The sequence below is a fragment of the Macrobrachium nipponense genome, chromosome 4 (assembly GCF_015104395.2).
Source record: "Macrobrachium nipponense isolate FS-2020 chromosome 4, ASM1510439v2, whole genome shotgun sequence".
In the NCBI taxonomy this organism is placed as follows: domain Eukaryota; kingdom Metazoa; phylum Arthropoda; class Malacostraca; order Decapoda; family Palaemonidae; genus Macrobrachium; species Macrobrachium nipponense.
This window is the reverse complement of record NC_061100.1, coordinates 90,515,186-90,526,343: the sequence shown is the minus strand read 5'-3', so window position 1 is coordinate 90,526,343 and position 11,158 is coordinate 90,515,186. Positions and strand designations below refer to the sequence as shown.

At 37.7% G+C, this 11,158-nt stretch overlaps 1 protein-coding gene across 1 annotated transcript; it reads left to right on the top strand.

Moving 5' to 3' along the window:
• Positions 1–10,039: 10,039 nt before the first annotated feature.
• On the top strand, positions 10,040–10,807 carry LOC135211441 (uncharacterized). The gene has a single exon (XM_064244749.1). It carries the CDS (start codon positions 10,040–10,042, stop codon positions 10,805–10,807), a length of 768 nt encoding a protein of 255 aa, XP_064100819.1.
• The last annotated feature ends 351 nt before the right edge of the window (positions 10,808–11,158 follow it).

The following is an 11,158-nucleotide window of genomic DNA, read 5'->3' as shown; positions in this document are numbered from 1 at the left end:
GATCCAGAGGGGTATTGCAAGGGGCGAGTAGTGGTCTGCCTCGGGGGGTCATTGCTTGACCGGGAGGGTGAAGCCCTTTTTTTTTTTTTAGTGGGGGGTGAACTCCTTTTTTTTTTCTTTGTGTCGGGGTATTGGGGGAAGAATCTGGCCTTGGATAATGAATTTCCAGTGCAAGGACATCAGCTGATAATGATTAGTTGATGATGTGAAATGCTTGTAGGGTTTTTTTTTTAGAAAGAGATTTACTTTCTCTTGAGTGAAGAGGAAAGGAAATGAAATGGATATGGTTGTGGTGTAAGTTTTCCATATGCTTTGGAAGGCACAATTATAATGGGGGCACAGAGATTATTATTTTTTTTTTTTTTGAGATTTGATTGGTGTTGGGGAGATTACTTTAAAATGGTGCTGAGTGATGGTGATTGCCGAGTGGTGCTGAATGGTGATACCCGGTGGTGCTGACTGATGATGATTGCTGACTGATGTTGTCAGGTGGTGTCGCTATTGGTGGTGGATGGGTGCCTCGTGTTATATTTGGTGTATACTGGGGAAATGGTGTTGATTGTGGAGAGTGACAATATTGATGAATATTGGGGATTGGCAATATTAATGCCCTTACTTGATATATTTGCAGGAGAATTATTACTATGGAGGATTATTATCATTACTTGAGTAGAATTATCATTATTTGAGATATTTCATGGGAGATTATTTTATAATTATTACAGATGATTATATTATGGAAAATTATTACAATGAATTGTGGGAGAAGTTTTGTGGTTAATTATTTATTGAGTTTCTGTGACTTGGATAAGGAAGTGTCTGTAGTCATTGGTGATGTTTTTTATACTAATACTGGTGATTTTTTTTATATAATAACATGGGTGTTGTAATGCTATCAAGGGTGGTGTTTTTTTTGTGGATTTGGGAGGTACTAATGACACATTTTTTTTTCTTTTTTTATGAGTTCAGCAGATAATTGCTTGACATCTACGTGAGTCACGGGGGATAGTTAACAGTGCCGTTGATTTTTTTTGTTCCTTTTTTGGAAGTTAGCCATCACTGACACAAGTTTTTTTATCATGAGTGAATTTGAATTTATTTTTTCTCTCCAGTTTGTGAGAATTTTTTAATATCTCAGTTTGTGACTTGGAGTCATTGTTCAGGAACGTGTTTATGATTTCAGCTGTTTGATGCTGCAGAGAGATTTATGGGAGAATTTTTGCATATTTTTAATGCATACGAAATGGCACCACATTTTTTTTCTGGATATTTGTGCTCCAGAAGTTGTGGGTTTCTCGCACAATACCTTTGTTGTATTTGTGACAACTTTGCCAGAGATAGTAAACTTGGTTAAATTTCTAGTGGCCTATGCCGTAGTGCATATGGAGAAGTCTTTGCTTAGACACTGAATTTGGAGTTTTGTTATAATGAGTTGTGGCGCATTGGTGATTTTTTCTAGAATTTTCTGTGCAATTTTATTTGCCGAGTTTTTGCCCTTTTTCAGCAGTTATGCTAAACAGAGAGGTTATAGTTTTTTACTATAACATTGAGTTATTCTCTGGAGAATTGGAGGTATATTATTTTGGAGATATAATTTGAGATATTATATATTGGAGATATAATATTTTGGCCATTTGATATCTTTTTTTATTGTGTTGGAGATATAATTTCCACAGTTTAGGCCTATGGTGGTGAGAGATATGTTTAGTTCAATTATTTTGCAAATAGAGACACCTTTATGAGGAGATATAATTGGGCAGTATCATGTGAGAGTTGTCTTTGAGACAAATTTTGAACACCTTAGTCATATCCTGGAGATAATTTTGTGAAATGTGCTTATTTGGTGTCAGTATAGAACCTTTTTTTGAGACTCACGGGTTTCCGAAGTTGAAAGTCTGACTAGACATTTTTATGCTGCAGTTTGAGCACCTGATGTGTCCGCAGGTGGATTTTTTGCTGAAAATGCTGTGATGAGTCCGGTGTGCTGACTCTTTTCCTTTAGTGGTGATTGCTCAGAGTTTTTGCAATATCTGGAAATGTTGACCATAGCATTTCATGAAAGTGCACGTGTAAGAGGTTGCTTTCTGGCCGTGTCCGATAGCTTGGAAAGTTGCGATGGAAAAATTCCGTAACTACATATTGGATATGTTGGGGAAAATGCGGGGTTATGTATATCATGCATATATTATGTGCTTTGTGATGGGGAAGTTCACTTGTCATTATCTTTTTTTTCTTTTTCTCTTTTTTCCTTTTCCTATGAGAGATGTAATTGGGGATTGAGCTTTGAATAGCATTTCTTTTTGGACAGGAGATGTAATTTGTTGGGATTTGTGAGTTGCATGAAATGGGCGTTTTGAAATTAATTATGTGAGTAGTGAGGGGTTTTTGCTGTTAGACAGTAAAGAGTTTTTACTGATTGTGTGGGTTGTTGAAATATCAGAGCTTGAGAGAACATTTTTTATTTTTTGGGCTGGGCTTGTTATGTGATTTTTTTTTCTTGGGCTTATTACTTTTTTTTCTTTTTTTTTTTGCTTGTGAGAATTTGCGAGTTTGAAATGTGACTGCAGAAGTCCGTAGAGTTACTGTGAGTTTTGGATTGTGTGTGCTGGTGTATGAGTTTGCAGAATTGAGTTAGAGAACTTAATATTTTTTTTGTTTTTGCGGAGTTGTGATAATGACTTATGATTTAGTGGTCATAAAGAGTTCCTTCACGAGTTGAAGTTAGAAATTAGTTTAGTGGTCATATTAAATGGAGTTAATTGGGAGACGTTCAGTTAGTTTTCTTGGGAATTTTTGAGGTCATTATCTAAAAGTAGTATGTCTGGGGTTAGTTTTCTTTTTTGATTGACCGATGACTTGACTGACATACTTAAACACACCATTATCGTCGTTCCCTGACGCTAGCAAGACGCCCACCAGCCATTGCAGAGATGTTGCTGTCGTTTGCCCAGGGTACTTAAGAGAGTTTCTACGAGTCTACAGAGTTCTACAGCGCTTTTGGGTCTACAGAATCCGTTAGATGTCTTCTGCTGGGAGACAATTCGCCTTCCTACAGCGTGCTACGTCTGTGCAGCCAGTTGCAGACAAAGAGGGATATTCAAGACTCAAGAGTCCAAAATGAGAGAAAAGTTTCGACACCCAATTGTTTTTGGAGATGAAGCGTGATAGACATTACTTTGTGCTGCCAGAGACGTGCAATTATTACTATATTTTCTGTTTTGAGCTAGCCAATGTGTTTTTTTATATATGTGAGCTATTTTATGTGACCTGTGGCTAGGCAGGGGCTAGCCAGGAGGGTGGCCGAGCTTATCTGTTAAAAGGAGGAATGTGCAGACTTATCATTTTTAACTTCCCATGGAGACAGAGTCCGGGCGACAACCTAAGAATACTGATAACTCTTTTTTGGGTGGTATGATGTTAAAGTTCCTTACCTAAGCATATCAGTGCCGTGAGGGCTTGTTCAAGGTGCCTTTGAAAACTGGCTGCGACCAGTTACTTGGGGCGTTGACAAAGAGTGTGCATTCATGTGTACGTGTGCGCCTCTTCCGTTCATAATGGCATCTTTAGCCAAAACTAGGGGAAGACTTACGGAGAGGTCTGTGCGAGAAAGGCAGAGCCACGATGGCGTATGCCGAGGTGTTTCCTTTTGAGAGTGCGTGAAATTCCAGGCTGCAATGGATGAGTTATTATGCTTTAGCCAAAGTTATGGCTTGTCTCTTACTTTGATAATTTGTAAAGATGTTCTATTTCACTTAATCTTTTGACTTTGTCTTTGCAATTGTGTGTGCTCACTAGTGTGTTTTCCTGTCTTTTAAACAGGCGGTTCTAGTGGAGGGGACTAAGTGTCCTTGTGAGGGGGCTGTGTCCTGTTGTGGAAGGGACTGTATTTTGGAGAGGAGATAATTGGTGTGACTAATTACTGATTAAGACTATATAAATACCGGGGGCGGGGGTTATCTGAGTTTAATTGATCTGTGAATTACCATTCCATTAATTATCCTGTAAGAACCTGAATTATTCGAGTAGTACGTTACTTTGAATAAATGTCTGTTTTTGTAGTTCCGACTCTGATTTGATGACCTTAGATGATGAGAGAGAGAGAGAGAGAGAGAGAGAGAGAGAGAGAGAGAGAGAGAGAGAGAGAGAGAGAGAGAAGGCTATTGTCAGTGGTCGCCTTGAGAGAGAGAGAGAGAGAGAGTGATGAATTATTATTATTAGTGATATATTCTGTTAGGATTCACAAAGAAACGAATAACTTTTGCCAGAATGTTTATATTCAATATGAAATATCTCATTTTATTATCCTAATTGCTTCAAAATTACCAATAATAGGTTTTCCACATGTTATCCATTAACTTTTAGTAGTAAATATCTTAGACTATTCATTTCAGGCAAAATTCAAGTAATACCCAGAAAGATGAATCATAATTACCAGACATTTGAGCATAGAATCTAAATATAAACCAAAGAGAACAAATCATTATTCAACTACGTCATTACTGTACGATTTTCAATAAACGATGCAAAATATGCTTTGAAATGCTATATAATCTTTTGCTTTGAAAAAGTTTAATATGTGCAATATGAAGGAGAATATACCAGTCTTCAGTTCCCTCTATATTCTCTTCATTGACATCACTGTCTTCGTCATCACTCATGTCACGTTTTGTCCAAAGATTATAGCAATTCCCACATGCACCACAAGCACAAAAGAATGTACAAGATAGCTGACTACTCTTGCAACCCCACTTTCGAGATTTACATGACTCATTACCAGAGCATCCACATCGAATCACCTGCTGGATCTCCTCTGGAGCTGATTTGGTACTTGGAGGAGTTGTTACAGGGGAAAGGGACCTTGAATGTTCCTTCTTTTGCAAGACGTATTATGTAGGGTCAAGGTTTGGAGGATCTGGCTCCTTCACGTTTCCAGATACACACTTGAAGGTGAGCACACTTCACATTTTCTATGAATGCCTCAGTGATTGGTGGCAAAGACTTCAGTGCTGGCATCCTAGTAACCTTTCTGTTACCTGTTTTTGCCAACCGCACCTGATAATGAGCCTCTGACAACGTGTTTTCATGGCAACCTTGGCACGCGACACTAAACTTGCTGGCTTCATCGACAATAACACTAAAGTGACTTTGTTCATCTCTTAATTTTTTCAATATATACTCCTTTCTCAGGATCGTGAATCATAGCTGTAGTCTTTCCAATGCCCCACATGAAAGCTGTCGTTTTGCATCCAGTAAGTGCATGGGCTGCTAACAAATCTTCAATTATGTCCTGATGTTTGATCACTGTGTCAGAAATGCAGCAGACTGATCTTTTGGCACTTGTCCCTTCCATCACAACAGGAATGTTGATGTTTGTTACTATGGTAATGGTGTGCAAGACAAAGGAACACATCAGTATCATCACAAATTACTTTGATTGAACACCCTCCTTCTCTTGCAAGATGAATCATGTTATACAATGATAACATCTGCCTCTTCATGTGTAGTTTTGAGGTCATATCTTGACAAGCAAGCTCCTTGTTCAACCTGAACTGGAACTGGGTTACCTCCTGATAGGACTAGCTCGTGTTTGTAAGCTTCATGAGATGATGGTAAAGATATCCTTGATGGCAGTTACTGGCAAATAAGTTCAGTCAGTTGCTTATTCTTGTATGTAACATTGAGGATAACACTTTGTTTTGGTAGGGGCACATCTAGCTGTTTTGGTATGAGCATATCTAGCCTCAGTTGGTACTGTCTGGTAACGCCTGCGCATCCAATCCTTGTTCCATCCTTAATACTGTAATCATAGTTCCGGTCAAAAACTAAATACATGTCATTCTCACTGAGCTTGTGCATGATGTAGTCAACAAAGCTAGCAATGTGGTCATGGATAGTCCCTTTCGATGGCCAATGAACTACCCACAGTATTGCACATCCATCAATGATTCGCACTTCTTGAATTAGTTGATCCTTGTAGTTTGAGCGAGAAGATTGCTCAACCTGATTTTGATTTTTAATACTGATTTTGTCTTTGTTATTCTCATAAGGCCGCTGTCATCAAACATTGATGCTGGCACTGGAGTAAGTTTATGGTTAAATACTACATGCTTCAAATCAATGTCTCTTGTTGCCAAAATACCCATTACTCTGGAGTATATCAGAGCAGTGTCAAATGTGGATGATGAACCAATAGTAACGCTCTTCTCAGTGTCAGACAGTGTTTTAATTCTGGTTCGAATCGGATTATGGAATTCTGCTGGCCATAATTTATGAAATTCTACCGTTTGATCATTTCTGATGGGAACTGCTTCATCAACATTCACTTGGCCATATTTCACAACCCCAGAAGCTATGGTTATCTGGACTCAAAGGATCAATGAAAGATGACAGCTTCTCACGGATTTTCTTTCTTTCGGTTACATCAGTATGTCTGCAAGTATCCGACTCCTTGTGTGAAATAGCATGAACCTGATTATAAATGTGGTCTCTATGAACATATCAGACCACATCCCGTTCCAGATGCCTGCTTGATGCCGCATTACATCTTCTCCTTTCATGAAAGAATTAAGGACCTCTCTTGGCAGTTTGTTCATTGATTCCAAGCAGTATAAGCCATACCTGGCATAGTTAATGTGACCAGCGGCAAAGATATATGGCAACATTATCTTCGCTGCCATCAGATGAAGGGGCCATTCTGCCTCTCTCTCTGTTCTTATAAAGAGCATCATTATTAGCATTGGTTTGATTGAGCAATCAACCCATAATTTTGTTGTCCTGCTCTCATTTGCTCTTGTGTCCAGTATCTGTAACATGTCTTCATAGCTCTGACACTGTTGGTTCACAGAGCGAAGTTCTTCTGCAACCAGCCGAAGAGCTCTAACATTTTGTGGGAATTTCTTTCCAGATAACATTTTGATTACCCCTCCAAAGTTGTGACATATTCAAATTCAAATTTCATGCATTTGGATCCAAAGTTTAACTTCCTAAAAACATTCAAAATATATTTTATGAAATATAGATATCATATATCATATGATGAATATTTCTTATTTCTTATTTTATTCTATATAAACTAGCAAAATATAAAATTTCATAAAAAATAATTAAGTATAATCATGATAACCAGTTATTATTTGCTCATCAGAGCATGAAAATTGGCCCTTGTAACATGATCCTACCAATTTTTACCTTTCAAAATGAGAGCTTAGCCAGAATATTATCAATAAAACAAAAATTACAAAATACGGTGGCCATATTGGCGGCCATCTTGAATATCTCAAAACCCTCAAGGATGCGAGAGTGGCATCATTTAAATTTGAATTCAGCAGCATCAAAATAGGGGAAATCACTCAAAAATCATTAGGCAGACCACACAACAAGGTCATGCAAAAAGTCTTAGTTTGGCACCCGTACTATAACGATGCAGTTACAGATCGCCATCATTTTCAGAAACGATTCGCCGAAAGTTCTGGAATCGACCAAATTTTCAACTAATTTATCACGTGAAAGAAAGGAATTGGCTTTTCCAAAAACGAGCGCCTCATCTAATTGTATGCGAAACGTAATTAAATGTAGGTTGGACATCAGTTTTTTGAAAAATTGTAAATTCTAATCCCCGTAAACATATATGCAAATGGCGATACATTATCATTGATTATGCTGGGAACTGGTGTTCTCTTTCAGTACAAGAGAGGGATATCACAGAAATATGGAAAGATTTTATACTTCTTCCTTGGAGGAATAATAGAGGGAGACCGCGTATTTGGTCTTGGTTAATGCAATGAAGCGGGAGGAGTCAACGGCTTATCTAACCAAAAGGAATTTTCTTATGCGATTCAACACAAAAGTAACTGTGTTTATCTCTCTTAATATGCAACGATTCAAGTCTAGTTTACTCTTCAATCGATTACTATAGATTTTATCTTTGAGCATAATAGGAAGAAAATATAGTTAATGTGCTGGAATGCTATAATTCATGACGATCCTGAAGATGCTATGTTCATTGCCATTATTTCATTATGTTACCTTCCAGTAATTGAAGGTAATGTTTTAATTTTCACCAAACAATATTGGAAACGGGCTCATTTCTGGCGGCCTGGCTCTAATGCTATTCGAATGCTAATATCTCCAAAAGTATTGAAAATAAAAGAAAATTCCTTTCAGCGAATCAAACCTTACATCTTTAAATTTCATCCCAATTAAGATTCATTTTTAAAATATCATAAATTCACATTTAAATAATGTTTAATTGTTGCATTAGTCCTTAACGCTATTCAAATGCTAATATCTCCAAAAGTATTGAAGATAAAAGGAAATTTCTTTCACCAGATAAAACCTTACATCTTTAAATTTCATCCCATATAAGATTTATTTTCAAATTATCATACATTCACATTTAAATTATGTTTGAATTATTGCATTATAATTCTCGCCACGGCCCAGCCCTTAACGCCATTCAAATGCAAATATCTCCAAAGGTATCGAAAGTAAAAGAAAAACTCTTTCAGCAGATTTAATTAAACCTTGCATCTTTCAATTTCATCCCATGTAAGATTTATTTAATACTATTTGAAATGACATTAACGATAATAATTATGTAGCAGAGAATTCAGAGATATCTAGTTAACCCTTTGAACTTGAAGCTTTGTAAGTTATCGACTTTAGTGCGTCATGCTAGTACGTATTGTAAATTACTGCATTTTTTTTCTAATTGCAACGGCAAACTTTAGAAAGTTCATCGAAAATTCATATACGGTTCAAATTTGTATTCATATTGAGCGATTGCTGATATCTTGCCGTTCGTGCCATAATTCGCCTGCGTCACTATGAACAGACCAAGATTTCGTTCAAAAGTAAGAATAGCACAACATGAAATAATAAATAATGAATATGTGAGTGTTATCATGGATAATTTGATAATTTGTGTAATATTTTCTCATTTAATTGATATACATTAACATCTTAGGTTCCTGAATATATTAAAGCTTTAATCAGTATATCATAACAGCTGACTCATACTAATGTTTTCTGAGATTGTTTAAAAGATAGAGAGGGAAATAAGGTAAAGGTTAAAATGAAAGTCTGCATTTTTCATAATTATATTTCTAAGATATAGTCTTCAAATAACAATTTGCTGATAGCTCTGAGAAATAGTCAGTGGTTACTCAACTCAGCCCCTCTTCTGATGACGTACGATATTCGTCGGAAGTTTATGATATTATAGAATTATTCAAAGCATTATTTTTTCTTTCAATGCCTAGCTCATTTACTTATTAATGCCATCCTAAGTTCACATAAGCCAAAAACACGCCGGTAACAGAATAATATACAAAACAACAGGATAGGGAGACGAATCCCCATTACAAACAAAGAGGCGCCATTAATGTTTTAGTGAATAACTGTGCTGAATAAGCCCCGCCCACTAGCCCCGCACACTCCCAACGATTCTTGCTTCACATCCATTAGAGGGGTAAAACATTGCGACTTCACATTGTACATGTTGTAATGGCTCGGGTCTCTGTCAGTTGCGGGTCTCGGGCTACAAAAAAAAAAAAAAAAAAAAAAAATAAAAAAAAAATAAGCTGATCGCAACCTCAGCACGACCTACACAATGTACAATTGTAACATCCGTGCGTACGTCGGGGCGAAATTGCCGACATACGCAGTCGTACACGTATGTCGCCACTGTTCTAGGCCACCCCCACTTTTGAGATTTTTTTGCAGAACTGCAACTGTCTGGAAGGCACTTGCGATTGTTGGGTAAGTATTAAGACTTATTCCAGACATACCTAACGACACATGCCGGCGTATGCAAGGACATGGTGACGTACACAGCTATGTCATGAACAAGTTGGAATAGGTCTTTAAAGAGCTAGTGGGAATTCGGCAATCATTCCCATTCCAGATGCAGACAGAGGAACAAGATGGACTCTCAGGACCAGCAGTTTGTCAACCTGATTGTTGACAACTTCCATCACCCTGAATTAGCACTGGCCATGGTAAATTTTTATTATTCCCTCTTGCAGTTAAGACTGCTGAAATGCCTGAGGACCAAAAGAAAGAGAAGGCCAAGAAGCAAAGAAGAAGAAGGAGGTGCTGGATGTGGCCATATTTACAAAGAAGAGAGGAGAATGGTTATTGCGACAATTTAATGAGAGAATTGGCAATTGAAACTCCAGGAATGTACCGCAACTTTATGGGAATAACAGTGAACTTTTTTAATGAAATTGTCGAACGGGTCACGCTCTACATTGGGAAGACCCTCACATTTTGGAGAAGACCCATTCTGCCTGGCCTGCGTGTTGCAATAATAAGTTTCCTTACAACTGGAGATTCCTACAAGAGCCTGTCCTTCCAATTCCGAGTAGCCCACAACACAATCAGCAGTATTGTTCCTGGAACTTGTAGGGCCATAGTGGCTGCTTTTGGAGACGAGGTGATTCAATTGCCCACGACTCCAGAGGAATGGAAGACGGTAGCCCGTGGGTTTCAAGAACGTTGGAATTTCCCACACACCCTTGGAACAGTAGACTGGAAACGCACCAGAATCAAGAACACACTACAACTGGGACTTGCAGTTGTGGACGCAGAATACAAGTTCATGTATGTCGATGTTGGTGCCATAGGGTCCAAGTCTGATGCTGGTGTATATGCAAAGACACAGCTCTGCCGAATGTTTGACGGAAATGAATCTAATCTGCCTGCCTTTAAAAGATTGCCAAACGAAAGTGAAGACAAACCCCGAGTCGCCTATTTCTTCATTGGTTATGACGCCTTCGCTCTGGAAAAGTATATGATGAAGCCATAAATTTTACAAAATCTAACAGCATATGAGCACATCTATAATAACCGGCTGAGCAAGGCAAGACGTACAGTGGAGAATGCCTTTGGCATACTAGCAGACAGGTAGATATTGTTTACAATTAATATATTTTCCTTATTCAGTTTGCTTTTTTTGTATTGATACTGTATACCTTTTGTATAACAATTTTCTTTTTACATAAATAATAGGTATTTAACATAAAAAACTTTCGTTTACCATATGATAATCAAATTAATATTTCCCATTTGTCCTCCACAGATTCGGAATGTTTCACTCCCCCATTCAACTTCGGGATGATTGCGCTGAGCCGCCTGTGTGTTGCACAACTTGATTTTA

Bases quoted from the DNA above. Each gene is read 5' to 3' on its own strand.
- LOC135211441 (XM_064244749.1), top strand. From the start codon at position 10,040: ATGCCTGAGGACCAAAAGAAAGAGAAGGCCAAGAAGCAAAGAAGAAGA.